At 44.1% G+C, this 16,927-nt stretch overlaps 1 protein-coding gene across 8 annotated transcripts in view; it reads left to right on the forward strand.

Moving 5' to 3' along the window:
• Fhod3 (formin homology 2 domain containing 3) overlaps positions 1 to 16,927 on the forward strand; it is a 426,147-nt gene that overhangs the window by 386,653 nt on the left and 22,567 nt on the right. For all 8 annotated transcript variants that reach the window (XM_028867156.2, XM_028867157.2, XM_037197014.1 and 5 more), the window contains 4 exons: positions 2,897 to 3,055; positions 9,656 to 9,838; positions 12,564 to 12,683; positions 13,539 to 13,700. In XM_028867156.2, the coding sequence (XP_028722989.1) occupies positions 2,897 to 3,055; positions 9,656 to 9,838; positions 12,564 to 12,683; positions 13,539 to 13,700 (624 nt within the window). The remainder of the gene's footprint in view (positions 1 to 2,896; positions 3,056 to 9,655; positions 9,839 to 12,563; positions 12,684 to 13,538; positions 13,701 to 16,927) is intronic.

Genomic DNA, 16,927 nt, shown 5'->3' on the forward strand with positions numbered 1-16,927 from the left:
TGTCACACTTGACTTTGTTCCTTGTTTGGTTACATGCTAGCTATCACTCTTTCAGGTTAGGTTTTGGTTCAGGGAGGTCAGTCTTAGTGAGAATGACCGGGACTAGGCCCACGTGGTGCCGCACAGTTCTTTCATCCTGCTGTCTTAGCACGCCGGCTGACTGGCTCAGCACATAACGCTCCATCACCATGCAGAAGGAGATGATTGGTGCTTCACAAAAGAATATTGGTGGCTGGAGTGATGGCTCAGCAGTTAAGAGCACTTGTTGCCCTTTCAGAGGACCTGGGTTCGGAACCCAACACCCACATGGTGGCTCACAACCATCTGTAACTCCAGTGCCAAGGAATCCAGTGCTCTCTTCTGACTTCCAAGGATACTAAGCATACACATGGTAGAATGCATACATTCAGGCAAAACATTCATACAGATAAATAATAAATAAATAAATGTAAAAAATTTAAAGAATATTATTGACTTTAAAATGAATATGGTCTTTTATTAACTTTAGAATGGATGTTTTTTAAATCTCAAAACAAATCTTACTAGAATTTTGATAGAATTATTTTTTATGAGACAGGGTGTATTAGTCAGGGTTCTCTAATAGAACAGAACCGATAAGATGGAATATGTTCCCACTGCCCCTTCCGGGGGCTGGGTTGTTCTCAGTTGTTTCCTTCATGAAGAAACCTACGTGTACTTATTCCCAAACACACATCTAAGACCTAAAGTGAAGTTGTAGCAATTGAGTTGGGAGGGCCTGGGAGGATCTGTAGAAACATAGTCTGCTTCTCCTTTTAGCCCACAGCTCTACTGTTAACCTGGCTGGGTGGCTCCTCTGCTCCTGGACTCCTGCAGCTTCAAGGGAGCAGTTCAGAGGTCACTTGTCTGCAGGGTGTGGTCAGAGATCCTCCCCAAGGCTGGCCATGAGGTCCTTTAGGATATAGCCTCATCTAGCCTCATCCCTGACAGCTCTCAGCCACAAGAGAATGGCTTCTTATCTCCTTGCTTTCTCCCTTGGGTCTGGCAGGATCCCAGAGACTCTTAAAGGTACAGTTGGAGAGTCAGTTCTTGCAGACCTGGCTTTTTCAACAAGTAACAGGTGCCTGACTCTCCAACTATACCTTTAAGAGTCTCTGAGACTGTATCTATTCTATATCCTGAAAACGTGTGTGTGTGTGTGTGTGTGTGTGTGTGTGTGTGTGTGTGTGTGTGTGTGTGTATCCTGAAAGACCTCATGGGCCAGCCTGGGGGAGGCTCTCTGACCACACCCTGCAGACAAGGGTCCTGCACTTGGAATCCTTGCTTAGTGGGCACCCACCATCACTGGGTGCATTTTCTTCAACAGAACCATTCTACCTTCATCATCTTTGCCACCCTAAGACTGTCCCATGATTCAAATCAGCCATCTTCCCAGACGCCTTTGCACCAAAGGAAACCTGAGCAGTTGTAGAGGCTTGCTGGACCAGTCTCCTCCCCTGTCCCTCCATTGCCCCTACATATCACTTCCTGACAGTCGAAGGGAAAAGTGGAGACAGCTTGGGTTATAACCTGTGTTTATATGTCAGGACAGCTATGATAAAATACCGCATACCAGGCTGGAGAGATGATTCCCTTTGTCGTTCTTCTAGACAACTCAAGTTCAATTCCCAGCACCTACATGGTGACTCATGACCATCTCTAACTCCAGTTCTGGGAATCTGACATTCTCTTCTTAACTCCACAGGCACCAGCCTTGCATGTAGTACACATACATACATGTAGGCATACCATTCATATATATGTATGATCTAATTTTTTTTAAAAAATACTATATACTCACTGGATTAAACAACAGAAATTTATTTTTTACAGTTCTTGAGGCTGTGGAGTTGAGGATCAAGATGCTAGCCAGGTTAATTCTGCCAAGGCCTTTCTTCCTGTGTTCCTGTAAGAACACCAATCCCATTGGGAAGATTCTACTCTTACCACTTCCCCTAAACCTAATTACCTCCCAAGGCTCCGACCTCTGATACTAGAGTCCATCTTTTTGGAAATCAGGGGGCCAATATGTGGATGGGGAAGGGATACAAACATTGAATTTGAAAGGCATACCAACTGAGTTCCAGCCATATGCTAGCCATCATGAAGAGGTAGGCCCAGGGCCTCCAAGAGGCACCCATGTCATCAGGAAAAGCCACATCACAGGGTTCTATGAGGATGCCAGGACACCTCTGGTTCTCTGATGTCCTCTTTGGTGTCTGTTCCTGCCTGCCACTCATACCTCTCAATCAGCAGATATGCCCTTTCTTCTCTCTTAGTTGGGAGGTCCCACTCCGCCCTCCAGTGGGCAGCTGTATGATGGTTACATGTACAGGAAAGATGGAGACACTCTGCTCTGAAGGGTGCAGGGCAATTGGATAGTGAGGGAGGCCCTGGGAAGATCCAGGGACCCAAGGGCTGACACACCAGCCACACTGAGTGTCCTCACTAGCCTGCTTCCTCAGCCTCTGTAGCCACTGTTATGGGCATACTGCACACACTGAGCCAACAATACCCATCCAAACACCTCTCAGCACACAAGAAAGGCACTCTAAAAGGGTGGAAAAAACCAGGTTTTGTTCTTGCACAAAAATTTTCCCTATTGAAAGCAAATCAATTTTATTTTGTAATGTGTCTGGCTTGTGAAGTTCCATTACTGACCCAAGCTTGGAGGCAACTAAGTGCCTGAGCCTTGATCTGTCTCCCTCTTCTCCGCTCTCTTTCCTGTGCTGAGTGGCAGCCAGTTCTTCCCCGAGCTGAATCTGGGCCATTTGCTTTCCCTTTTAAATAAAGAGTGAGTCTGTTTTTAGTAATGAAATCCAGGAAGGACCCAGGATGATACATTAATCTTTTAATTTTCCTTGTTTTTATCACCAAGAAAACAGCTGCAGACGGTAAAAGGCAGGAGATCATTGTTCTGGATTCCAAGAGGAGTAATGCTATCAATATCGGTCTGACAGTGCTGCCCCCTCCAAGGACGATCAAGATCGCCATTTTGAACTTTGATGAGTATGCCTTAAACAAAGAAGGGATTGAGGTAAGACAGTTCTAGGAAGAATTGTTAGTGTTGTGAAATGTGCATCACATTAGTGCATTGAATATTATTTTGGGTGGTTTGTAGTCTTCTTTACTCCACTGGACTCTGAAAGATGTTAATGATTCTTAGATGTCTATTCTGGGATGGGAAGACGAGTCACTTTTCCTGTGAAGTTCAGAGATCTTGGCTCACTTATGGACCTCAACCCTAACCAAACATTGCTTACCTCAGAATGGAAAAAGATCATCCTGTTCTCCATATGAGGATGCTTAGGTCTTCTTTCATGTCATGTCACACATGTCTAGGAACACTTACAAATTGTAATCTTCCATTAGGTGCTGAAGTCCACATAAAGGACATTGTTTGGATCTTATGAAAGGACGTGATTTGGGGCTAGGGATGTGGCTCACTTACCATGCACTAATCTCAGGTTGATTCCTAGCACTGCGTATGGTAGGTGTGAGGGCACAGGTCTGTAGTCTCAGTGCTTGGTAAGTGGAGGCAGAAGGATCAGAAGTACAAGGTCATCGTCAGCTGTGTAGGGAATTTGAGGCCAGCTTGGATTACATGAGACCGTGTGTGAAAACCAAAAACAAAACAGAGATATGTTTTTGTTGGATCATCTGGAAAACAGCATGCCAACTGAGGCTTTCATGCTTGCTGATCTGTTAAAGGTGGAGAAAGGTAGAGAGCCCCATGGGACATATTTCACTTGGTATGCCACAATTCCTGTCACTCCACATGGTTATGCTCTCCTGCCTTTGTGGGATGGTGCCAGATTATAGCAGGTGGAACCTCTTATGGTAATGATGGAAGATGGGGGAGAGCTACTGGAAAACCTACAGATTTGTACCAATGGGTGATATAACCTGGGGACATCTGGGTGGGGATAAGGAGTCTGGGGACACTGCTTTGTGATATTGGGTGACCCATCCTTCTATTGGTAAGAAGCCTTCACATCTGAGGTTTCTTCATACACAGCCTTTTTTGGAAAACTTCAACATAGATGAAACTGGTGAAGCCTAACTCTAGAGGGAATGCAAGCCTTTGGCAGGATAGTCCACAGAAAGGAAGGCTTGAGCCATCATGCTAGACTCATCTATAGTCCTGGGTAGAGGAGAGGGCAGTGAGCATACAGAAATGCCAGGTTTGTAGCCCCGCAGGACAGGCATACCTTTGCACTTTGGGAAGAAGAGACAATCACAAGAAAAACTATCTACTGAAACAAGTACTTGGTTGAACGTACAGTATCCCTGCCAAGTTCATGCCCATCCAGGAGGTGACATCACTTGAAATGGCAGATCCATTGGGATGAGCCATCAGTTTTCTTACTGGTATTCTGAAAAGAGGAGGCCTATTTAGACACAGACAGGTGGGAGTGCCGCTTGATTCAGAGAACACGCAGGAAGATTCACACCATGGAAGTCCATGTGAGGACAGAGGCAGAATTAAGACTGACATGCTTACAAACCAAGGGATGTCAAGGAGTGTGGTGAGTGAGCATCAGAAGTCAAGAGCAAGGAAATGCTCTTCTCTCCAGCCTTCAAAGAGAAATTATGGGCTTCCTGCAACATTGGTTTTGGACATTAGGAGAGAATAAATTTACATTGTTTTAAGCCACCTGTTTTGAAATTGTTGTTACTATGGCAGCAATAGGACATGTAACTAATACACTAGATGCTAGTGGTACCTACTGTCCTCCACATTGACTACAGCCAGAAGTGTCTCCACACAGTTACCCTCCCCTAGGGAGTGAAAGCATTCCATCCAAGAACCCCTTATTGAAGCTGCCTCCATATCCTAGAACTGTGCATATCTCTCAGCTGTTCCCAGGCATAGCTGTGAAACCCATGGAATAAGACCTCTTGTAGAATGTGAAATGCAGGATGCTCTGTCATCCCCTCTTCATGACCATTGATGCCAGCCACCTAAGGGGTATAGAGGATCTACACTCATGTGCTAGGAAGGACCCAAAGCTTCTTCTGGACTCTAGTTGTTCAAGAGTTAAAATGAGACTGAGAAGAAAAAGCAGTTGTCAACTTACAGACCTTTGCTAATAAGATTTGCAGTTAATGCCCACAGGCCTTCAGCCAGACTGTCTGCTTCCTGGATACACACATTATGTCAAGGCATCGCAGCTTCATAGGGCTGTTGGAAAGCTCTGTGTACCAAAACACAATTAGGATGTATTAAATGACATCCTGTGCCATTGCCTAGCAACTCACAGTATGAATCTGGATTTGTCATACAAACCTGAGTAATTAACTCCATTAAGGAAGTGGCTTTCAGTAGAGTATTAAACTGTAGGAAGTTATTTTAGGGTCATCTCTAGAGAGCATCTATAATACTTTTTTTCCAGTAAAACACATGGAATGATCACAAATGGAAGTAGGAAGACATTACTTCGTTACTTTTTTTTTTCCTCCTTTGCTTTTCTGATTTTCAGAGTGTAGTCCACTTAGAAGGCAGTACAACACAGTTGTCTTTAATAACATGAACTCATCCCACGTTGGCTGTCAGACCCAACATCATCCTAGAAGCAGAAGTTTCCTTCAACCATTGTGCCATAGTATCACTCTAAGGAGTTTATATTGCCTGAGGCCCGTCCTTAGCTGCTTCATAGGTACTGGGCATAGGTGAGTCTGCTCATGAGCTACGTAGCTGCCTCAGGGAACCAGCATGCGCTGAAGATGGGGCACAGCTGCTCCGTTCATAGTGTTTGCATTTGCAGATGAGCGTCCATGGAAGATGGAGCTCCTGCTAGGACATGAGGGCAGCCCCTAGCAGTTCTCTCCAGCTCTTCCTGGGAGAATTTCAACCCATCCTTTAGCAAGTCATTCCATCTTCTGGGCACAACTATCTCTTGCCCCAGTGTACGGCCTCAGAGCACTCACGAGAATGAAAGGAGATGCCATCAGAGTTTGTAAATTGCTGTATGAGAGTGAGTACGTATATAGAACCCATTTTCTCTGGATGTGCAAACTGTTAGCAAACTAACCCTAGCCAAACTTTCCCAAGACCCTGATGCTGTTCCCAAATCCTTGTAGTATATCTTCATCACCACGGCTAGGGGTCTGTCAAAAGCAAGTGGAATCATTACTGCTAAGTCCCATCTGCAGGTAAATGAAATGGCCAAACTCAGCCTAATATTTAGGTCCACAATAAAGGATATACCTGCATTGTTTTTCTTTGGATAGTAAATTCTGCTACAAAAGCAAGTATAGTTATTGTAGTAATACAGGGTCACAGACTGGAACAGCGGTCCTCAACCTGTGAGTCCCAACCCCATCAAAAAACCTCTGTATTTAAAATATTTACATTATGATTCATAACAGTAGCAAAATTACATTTATGAGGTAACAACAAAAAATAATCGTATGGTTGCCGGGGGGTCACCACAACATAAAGAACTGTATTAAAGGATTACAGTATTAGGAAGGTTGAGAACCACTGGTCTACAAGGAAGTTAAAACAAACAAACAAACAAACAAAAAACAACTCAGGTTATTACATTTTGATCTTGTTGGATGTTCCTTTCCCTACAAAACTAAGTGGTAATTCAAAAATATCATCAAAAAATGTGAATGTGGCAAGAGCTTGACTTAAACCTTCCCTTGGTTCATCTGTATCATCCTTGTGGAGGAAAGAACCACCAGCTCACAAGAGGTGGCTGTGACCCACTGTTCCACTGTCCTGGAGCCATCTTTATTGACAGTGATGTAAGGAATGAGAAAATAAACTAGCGGATGGTAAGCTCAGAATCCTCCGCGGTGAAGAAATGGTTCGAATTAGAGAAGAGAAGGACAAAGGAGACACGTTCAGTTCCTTCCTCAAAGGGACGAAGGGACGACACTTGCAGGAACATGTCTCCTGAAGGCTATAAAAGGTGTTGGCAAGCTTTGTTTTGAAATTCCTGTCCTGCCCAGAACAATTTAAGCATTATGAAAATTAAAGCACATTTTTTTTTGCTAAGTACTTTAAAAACCAGTTGAGTCCCAACCATAGATGTGTTTCAAAGAGTGCTGTCTGTTTGAATTGTTTGGATAAGTGTTTTTTAAATACTAGATTTGTGGACAGTATTGCCTAGAGAATTTTGGCTAAATCCCTCGTGACACTCAAATGCTGCCCACACGGCCTCATCCTGGAGCCACAGTGAACAACTTGGAAGGAGGTGGATCTGCATGTTTGCCATGCGTCTCCTTCTGCAGCCTCCTCTGACTGCAGTTTGGAATATGGAACTTCTCATGAGCTGAGGCCAGCTCTCCCTGTCCATGACCACTCATCAGGTTCAGGGCTGCTTCTGCCCAGGTACACCTACGTGTGCCATTGTGTTGACATGTGCATATTTGATGGCTGCTGTTAATTTTCAAGCTGTGATTTCTTTAAACTTTGGAGTCACTCTCGTATAAAGTTTATGTATGTGAATCCCAGCAGTCTGGATTGGAACAGTCCCATCTCCCATGCTGCGCTGAAGCCCCAGACCCTGGCAGGCAAAGACACATTTACATCACTGTGCTTTTCAGTTTTTGAGACTGTCATGTGCAATGTCACAGTGTAGAGCCTATAGAGATTGTTTTTTTCACTCAATCTGACAGACAACCTTGAGACTCATCGAAGTCTCGGAGGCACTAGAGCATCTTGATGTTGCCACAGGGGACTGTTCCATTCTGGGGATGTACTACAATTGGTTTACCTATTTATCCACTACAAATATTTGTCTTGACACGGACTTGGGCCATTATGAATAAAGCAATTGCAAATATTTTAGTAGTTTCCTGTGGCTATCAGTTTTCATTTTTCTAGAGTACATATCCAGGAATGGAATGGCAAGGTCATAGGGCAACCTCTATGTTGATAAATTACAGCTTATGTTTTCATTCTTTTTACGGTGAAAAAAATTAACTAGAATATAGTTTACTTTATCAGCTTCTTATTGGGGATTTTTTTTGTCTGCTATGGGCCACAAAGATTTTCTCCTGTTTCTTTCCAAAAATTTTATGGTATTACATTTTCCTTTTAAACCCATGATCCATTTTGTGTTCCTTTGTGTATAAAGGAGAATTAAGTTGAGGTTCATTTTTTTTTAAAAAAAAAATAGAATCTAGTTGTTTCAACACTACTTGTTGGAAATTCTATCCTCTCTTTGTTGAATAGTTTTTCACTTTTGTCAGATTAATGAACCATATTTGTGGGTCCTGTTTCTGTACTGCTCTGCCCTGTTGGTACATACATTTGTCCTCGTTACTAAGATTCTATAGTTCTTCAAGTTGGGCAGAGTGATACTACCAAGGTCACCTTTTGCAACGCTCCATGGTTGCTTCATTTCACCTTTCTTACTACATAGCTTCTAGAACCAGCTTGTCTGTTTCTGTACAAAATCACATTGGTCTTTTGGTTGGAATGGAATTAAATCTATAGATCAGGAGAGACAGTATCCTGGTTATAAATCTCAGCCATAAACATGATATTCCACTGCAGTGACTTAGATTCTCTGTGGCTGTTTTCATTAACATTTTAAAATCTCCAACATATAGAGCCTATAAATTATTTGTTAGGTTTGTCACTTGTATATTTCATCATAAGTAGCACTTTAAAATGTACTCATTACTATGTAACAATAAAGTAGGGTTTGTGTATTGGCTATGTGTCATGAAACATTGGCAAACTCACTCCCATGTTTTAGAAACATTTTTATACATGTTCATAATTCTCTACCTAGACTATCATAGCCTCTGTGAATATGGACAATATGGACAATTCTACCTTTTCCTTCTCTCTCTCTCTCTCTCTCTCTCTCTCTCTCTCTCTTTCTCTCTTTCTCTCTCCTCTGTATATTTCTTATGTGTATGAGTGAAGGGGAGTAAAGGGTTTCCATACAGTGTTAAAATAAAAATAATGAGGATAGATAAGACATTTTTTTCTCTTTTAAAAATGTAATGAATTAATCATTTGAACCTGTAAGAATCAATTGGATTCTAACATCCTTAGTCCTCTCGGCATTCCACAATTGGCTTTTACCAGAAGCAAATAGAAATAGAGAAATAATACTGTTTTCATCATTGAGCAGGTATTGCTGTGTGTGTGTGTGTGTGTGTGTGTGTGTGTATCAGTTTTTCCTCAGTTAAACTTGTGTTTGATATTAAAGTATTGTTTCTCTATGCATTTTGGTTAAAATTTATAATTAATACAGAAAAATCAATCTGACTTTTTTGTGAATGTTTCATTTTTGTAGTCCGTTAAATAAGTTCATGGGATGTGCAACAAAGCTCACATTCTTGACACATGTTGCTGAGTCTGTTAAATAAGTTCATGGGATGTGCAACAAAGCTCACATTCTTGACACATGTTGCTGTATCTCCTAGGGAGCAAGAAGCTGTTCTCTGATATTCTACTGTCTTTTTCTCATTTATCACCCCCTGTCCTTACCTGGAATGCCCTTTATGCCCTAGAAGTTATATTATCATAATATAACACCTTCCTATTATTAAAAATAGAATGTTTTTAACTATCTACTTGGAAAATTATAACAGAAATTTGAAAACATTGCAGGAGCAGAGTCCATTACTAACAGAGTATTATTACATTACCCTATCTTTCTAGAAAATTCTGACCATGATTCCAACTGAAGAGGAGAAGCAGAAAATCCAGGAAGCTCAGCTGGCGAACCCTGACGTGCCCCTGGGCAGTGCTGAACAGTTCCTTCTCACACTCTCCTCCATCAGCGAGCTTTCTGCCCGCCTCCACCTCTGGGCATTCAAAATGGATTATGAAACCACAGAAAAGGTAGGCAGGTCAGAGGAGCATCCCACATCCCAGTGTTGACGTCCTTACAGTTGGTGAATAGAGCTGGCGAAGCCTCATTCTTGACCCAGAATTTGGAGGGTGAGCTGATGGTGGGTGTGTGCTAGCTCGTACTGGGTGGTGTGAATTGCATTCGTGTTGGGTGGTGAGTGCCTTCCCGACACGGCTTCAGACTGTAAGCAGCAAATAAAGGATGTGTAGTCACCAAAAGTTATCAGACTGTATTTTCACTGTAGAAAATATAGAAAAGCAGAATATGGGGTGGGGGAACCTATCATCTTTCTACCCAGTGGTAATAACCTAAACTGGCACTGGCCATGGCAGCTGGCGGCTCCACACGTGCCTTTGAGAGAACATTAGTACATTAGAACATTCTCATTGTTGTGACCATTTCTGGCAGAAGGGACTTATGGGAGGAGAGTTTCATCTGGGCTCATGATTTCAGAGGGTGAAGGCCTTCATGAAGGGAAAGTCATGATGGTGAATGGGACAGTTCCATCCACAGTTGGGACAGCTCCATCCACGGTAGCAGCAGCTTGAGGCAGCGGACAGAAAACTGAATTATACTAGATCTAAAAAGCCAGACACAGTAGTGTGTCCCTGTAACCTCTGTGCTCCTATGGTCAGATGGGAGGTGGACACAGGAACATCCCTGAAGCTTACGGGGAGACACCTGACAGAGTTGTCCTCTGCCTCACATACATGTGTACTTTCAGACACACACACACACATAGATACACACACACAAGTGGGGGCGGGCTTAGATGGGAAGGTGACTGAGACCCCTCTTAAATAGCAAGTGGAAGACATAGGCATCCTTCCTGCACTGGGTATATTGTGTGACTTCCCTAGGGACCTGTGAATGAATGTCTGTCTACCCCAGATAGCAACAACAGACCAAAGAAAGATTTTCACCTAAGTGTAACTCAGTGAAACGGAGTTTATCAGGGTTCCTTACATGAGGGTGGGTCAGGGGTTACTTATAAGAACATAGATAACTCAAAGGGAGCTATGGCACCGTGAAGCCCATCCCTGCATGGGCATTCTTGGAGTGCCCTGGCCAACACCAATATGCAGAAAGCTGGAAGAGTAGCCTTTTCCCTAGGAGTTGTTAGTACTTACTAAGTTGGGGAGGGGTCTTGTGAATCTTGTGTTTAAGGAATTTCCTGAGACTTGTAAGTTTTGGTAACTTTCTGAGTCCCTCTTTAGGATTTTGACTGGAAGGGAGACATTATATAGCAGGCCAGTGGAATGCTTTTGTGAGTTGAATGGGGCCAGTGGAAAATTGAACGATGAACTGTAAGGGGCTTAGAACCAGAGAAGATGAAAACTGAAACCCAGAGGAGTTAACATGATACTGTACCTGAGAGCAACTATACAACAGTGAGTTTGGGAGGTCTGAGGGAAAATTACAGGGTGAGCATTTCTAATACAAAAAATTTGAAACCTGAATGCACAAAAATCCAAAACATTTTTAGGGCCAAAATGATGCTACAGTGAAAATTTCACACCTGACCTCATATGACAGCTCATAGGTGAAGCAGAAGTACATTAAAGGATTTTAAAATGTTATATGGAATTACCTTCTGATTGTGTTGTTAGGGGTGTGTTATGGCAGGAGTGAATTTCCCCCTTATACTTGGATCCCATCTATGAGATGTCTTATTAGGTATATGCAAATATTTCAAACTATGAAATACTTCTGGGTCCCGTGTATTTTGAATAAGGGATTTTAACCCGTTCTCCATCCGAACTCACGGAATCAAGCAGGAATGAAGACATCCCTAGGACTGCCAGGTGACTGGTATAACTCAATTGTGAAACCATTCGGCACACTTAGGTGATTTTAGCCAAGTGAGGTGACACTGGAGGAAGTGATGTGTGACTCGCTGTGGTCGGGGACAGGCGAGGCAAGGCTGCTGGAGAGATTATAAAGTTGAACCTCCTGATGTGGGGGTCCAGGCAAGTGAAGGACTTCATAGATTGAGGCCAGTGAGGCTTGCGGAGCAGGTCAAATGTCTGAGGGGGTGAGCGTAACAAGAACAGTGGCTTTCAGATGTGCCCAATCCAAAGGCCACAGACTTTGTGCACCCTGGGGGAGCTATGAATATACCTCAACACAAATTCTTAAGTGTATTTAACATGGGGAGCTGTTTTTTTTTGTTAACTAAATTAGTCGTTCTTGACTATAAACTTTGTAGATGACAATGCCATGTTACAATGTCAAAATATTTGGGCATACCTATATAAGTAACTTAGAGGTGGCCAGCATGGAGTGCCTAGAGGGGAGAGGAGGAAACTGTGGTGGTCCAGAGACTGTGAGGACACAGTGTGTACAGCCATCTCCCAACAAAGAAGAAAGCCTAAGAGGAGCCTGGGATGCTGGTGCCGAGGGAGCATGGAAAGAAAGATGGCCTTAGAAGTCAGCTGTGGCTGGCACAGGAGTGGGGATAAAGACTTGAGGGTCCTGCTTGAGCTGGGATGTTGCATAGGACCAAGGGTCTTCATTGTGGTGTCTGGGGGTAGACTCTGCTCTGCTGCCTTTCAGTACTGTTCATATCTCGGACCAAATGCCTATCACACACGCTTATCCTGTGCTATGGAGAAGTCTGCCGGTTGTTGCTGTAGACTACACAAACCTGGAAAGGAAGAAAGAAAACCAGAATGTGTATTCTTTCTCATCTCCTACTTTCTTTTTATCTGAAAGGAAGTGGCCGAACCACTTTTGGACCTGAAGGAAGGAATAGACCAGCTGGAGAACAACAAGACTCTGGGCTTCATCCTGTCTACTCTCCTCGCCATTGGGAACTTTCTAAATGGAACTAATGTAAGACTTTCCAGTCCCTTACTCTCTGGCTTCCTCTTTGCTGTCATTACCAATGTATTTGTACCTTCGATTCCCTGAAGCACAATAGAACAAACAGCTTTCATGTCTTTTTGCTGAAAATTCAAAGCTTTCTGTCCTTGAACTATCAGGGCCCATTCATTTGGATATGAACTCTTCTATAAGCTTGAAAACAAGTACATGGTCCTTACAGAGTATGGCTACTCTAAAAAATTAACATCAGGGGATTTTCATCCAGACAGATTCTTTTTATTCCTCTGCTTATGGCTCAAATATTTAGGCTTATACACATTCTGATATTCTTTTAGAGATTCATTTTGTTTTTAATTGTGTATGTGCATGTACATGAGTGCATATGCATATGGAATCTAGAGGCTTTGGATGCCCTGGAGCTAGAGTTTATCAGCCAAGCTGTGAGCTATCCAGTGTCGGTGCTGTGATCCAACTGGTCCTCTGCAAAAGCTGTATGCCCTCTTAACCCCTGTAAGCCTTTTTTCCCCCCAGGCCTGATATTCTTTGTTAAAAGCAATCTTACTGTTGGCTGCTGTTAGCCTGACTCTGGTCAGAAAGTAGACAATCAGTAATCATCACAAGAGAAAGGAGCTGTTGGTATGCCAGTATCAAAGACCTGTCAAGGCCCTGGGAGGTGGCTCAGGGATGTGGTGGGTGTGGCTGCTCCAGTCTGAGCAGCAGAGGAAGAAGGAGTATGTGGCTTACTGGCCTCAGGGAAACTAAACATTGGACTCCCATAGGACACTGATTCTAACCATCTGCGCCGTTGAAAGAGACCACGTTATACTTGTTTTTCTCACGTCTTTATTCAATGTCACCCAACAGGCCAAAGCATTTGAGTTAAGCTACCTCGAGAAGGTTCCAGAAGTCAAAGATACTGTGCACAAGCAGTCACTTCTCCATCACGTGTGCACCATGGTAGTGGAAAACTTTCCAGATAGCTCGGATCTGTACTCCGAGATTGGGGCCATCACCAGGTCAGCCAAGGTACGTCCATGGACTTGGAGGGGCTGGCTTGTGGGCCTTGTTGTTGGGTCTCCTGCGTCACCTCAGAGGCATACAGCCTTTGTTAGTAAGCCATTCGGTGCAGCCTGCACTGCCTGCTCTGGAGTTCACAATGATGATTCATTTCATGCCATTTCTAATGAACTTTTAAGATCTTTTTCCTATCTCTGGTTCTTGGTCGGATTCTTTCCTACTGAGGTATGTGGCGCAAGCTTGCCATGCAAGCCTCACTCCTGTGTCCACTGGTGAGAGTGTTACTTTCCAGACTAGCCTATCTATCCAATGTTGCAAATCTTCAGCCTGCTTTAGGTAAGCATATCAAAGGCAAGCATATCAAAAGGATGCCATCTGGCTCCTCCTGAGATGCCATAGTACCCAGGATGCGATCTGGAGCCAGAAACCCGAGTATGCCTGGCCCCAGTGCTCAGAGATTGGCCATTCCAATGATCTTACACACAGGGAACATTTTTATAGGGCTATAAACAGTCTATGGCTTTGGACCCTCAGCTGCAGGCTCTTAAAGTACAGAGTTAATATCTTTGTGAGCACATGGCTGGTTAGGAAAGAGACCATTATAGTTTGTGGTCACTTAGCTGCCTGTAAGGTTGGGGGACCACTGAGGCAGAACAATACCCAGGGGGGACCCCAAATGCAACAGAATTGGGATAAATGAAGGCTATGGAAGCACTGGTAGCTTGTGGGGTGGGCAGGAGTCTGTGAACAGGGCACAGAAGCTAGGCCACGGCAGAGAAAACTTCTGGAAATATAGTGGGCTTGGAACTGTGAGTGGAAAGTATTAGGATACACTGGAGTTGAGTATGAGGTGTGGCTGGAGAGCAGAGTGGCCAAGAGGTAGAGTCAGGGTTACAGGGATCTCCTTGAAGGAGCTCTCTTCTCTGTCGTCACCCACGAGACTAGCATGTGACTTGGTAGCTGGCAACTTCCTTCCCCTGCCACAGGAATTACAATCTGGCAGGTACTGGGCACACACCTAGCAGGTGTACTTCAGTTGGTTTCATAGTGTACCTGCCTTGAGGCAGAAATAGGCATAGCCATTGAGTCCCCTACTGGGGATGCATGCCACACTGTTCTGTGGTGGGCACTAGGCTGTGGTCTTTACACAGAAGCAATGCAGATAGCCCCTCAGATGGTTCTGTAGTCACTGATGTACCACCTCTGTAAGTCCTTCCCCAGAAGAAGGCTTTGTTAGGAATTCAAGACAAAAATCAGTGTGTCTAGAGCCCCTTCCTTTTGGCCTTGTTTCCAGAGCCACCCAGAACAAATGGGTTCCATTTGGTTCTACCCAGGGTCTTCCCCAGATGGAGCTGGCTAGCCACCAAAGTGACTCTGACACAGAATTACTGATACCCGACCAGATCTGTGGCTGTCCTGGGCCCTCATCAATACCAGCCCTTTCCCAACTGCCTACTAGACATTTCATTGTCATTTAAATAGTAGCTTCGTAATGTATCCTTGCCTACATACTGACCACACAGGCCCCAACTGCCCACAACAGTTACACTAGATGATGGCTGTTCAAGATCTATGGCTTCCAACAGGAGACCATGTGGCTATCTGCTACCCCTTCCCAAACTTCACACAGCCTGCGGAGCTCAGAAGCACTAGGCCCTTCTTGGGCCCTGCCCTGCTTTCTTGTCCTTGGGACTCCTCAGGGCTCCTAGTCTTTCTCCCATGGATGTAGCAGATCCTCTTTCAGATCTGCCTTTGTTGACCTGATCCTGTACCAGGCTTTTTCTTTTGGGTACCAACCAGCTCCCAGATTATGACATGGAGTGTAGCAGGAATCTTAAAAGTTCTTATTAATAAAATCAAACCGGAGGCGAGTTATTGGGGTCCATGCTGGTTGATCAGAGAGACAGAACAAGCCACAGCTATCTCACCTCGCCGGGTCCTCAGCTGGTCTTGTTTCCTCAGACTGGAGGCTTCTGAGTCCTCATCCCAATGGCTCTCAGCTGAATTACTGCTCAAATGCCTGAATGCTTAACCAGCCAAAATCTTAACCAGCCAAATGCTTCTAGTTTCTGGTCCTCAGGCCTTATATATCTTTTTGCTTTCTACCACCACTCCCTGGGATTAAAGGCTGGCTTTCTGGGATTAAAGGCGTGTCACCATGCTTGGCTATTTCCAATGTGGCCTTGAACTCACAGAGATCCAGAGGGATTTCTATCTCTGGAATGCTAGGATTAAAGGTGTGAGTGCCACCATTTCCTAGCCTTTGTATTTAGTGGCTGTCTGTTCTCTGACCCCAGATAAATTTATTAGAGTACACAATATTTTGGGAAACACAATACCACCACAATGGAGACTTACTAGTTTTGAATGCTTGGCCTTAGCTTAGCTTGTTTCTGGCCAGCTCTTTAACTTAAATTAACCTGGTTCTCTTTATCTACCTTTTGCCTTGGGTCTTTTTACTTTTTTTTTTTTCTTCTGTATATCTTACTTTTACTGCCTCTCATGGCTGCCTGACTGGCAGCTGCCTGGCTTCCGGCCCCAGGTGTCTCCTGTGTTTCCTCCTCCTCTCTTTCTTCCTTTCGAGCCTAGATTTTTCCTCCTATTTATTCTTTCTCCCTGCCAGCCCCACCTCTCCTACTCTGCCTAGCTATTGGCTGCTCAGCTTTTTATTAGCCTAATCAGGTGCCTTAGGCAAGCACGTTGAAACAAATGCAATACATCTTTGCCTAATTAAACACAGGCAGCACAAACAAATGTAATACACCTTTACACAGTTAAAATAATAGTCTGCACCATAAACAAATGCAACACACCTTTGCCCAGTTAAAATAATATTCCACAGCATGATCCCTTCCCTTGTCCTCTGAGGGTGGGGCTGAAAGCACAAGGTCATTCCTGCTAATCCTGTCTGGGTCTTCCTCTCTCAGACCTGCTGCTATCCCTGGCTTGAGTGGCAGCTCACCTCCCGGATCTGCCCGTTCAGACTTCTGTCTCACTTTCACCCCCTCCCACTGCTGCTTGCCATTGTCACTCTGGGTCCCGACATACAGCCCAGCCCCACCTGCTTGTCTAGTTCTTCTCCTGTCCCTTCCAGTGGCTTTCCACTCTCCTCTCAGTCTACCCAATGTGATGCTCCAGTGTGTGTTGTCTGGCCTAACTAACCCTCTGAGTTACCTTAGAAAGCCTCAGATGGTGCTACCTGTCCTTCCAAACTCTTTGCACTTCCCAGAATACTT

Source organism: Peromyscus leucopus, chromosome 19 (assembly GCF_004664715.2).
Source record: "Peromyscus leucopus breed LL Stock chromosome 19, UCI_PerLeu_2.1, whole genome shotgun sequence".
Taxonomy (NCBI): domain Eukaryota; kingdom Metazoa; phylum Chordata; class Mammalia; order Rodentia; family Cricetidae; genus Peromyscus; species Peromyscus leucopus.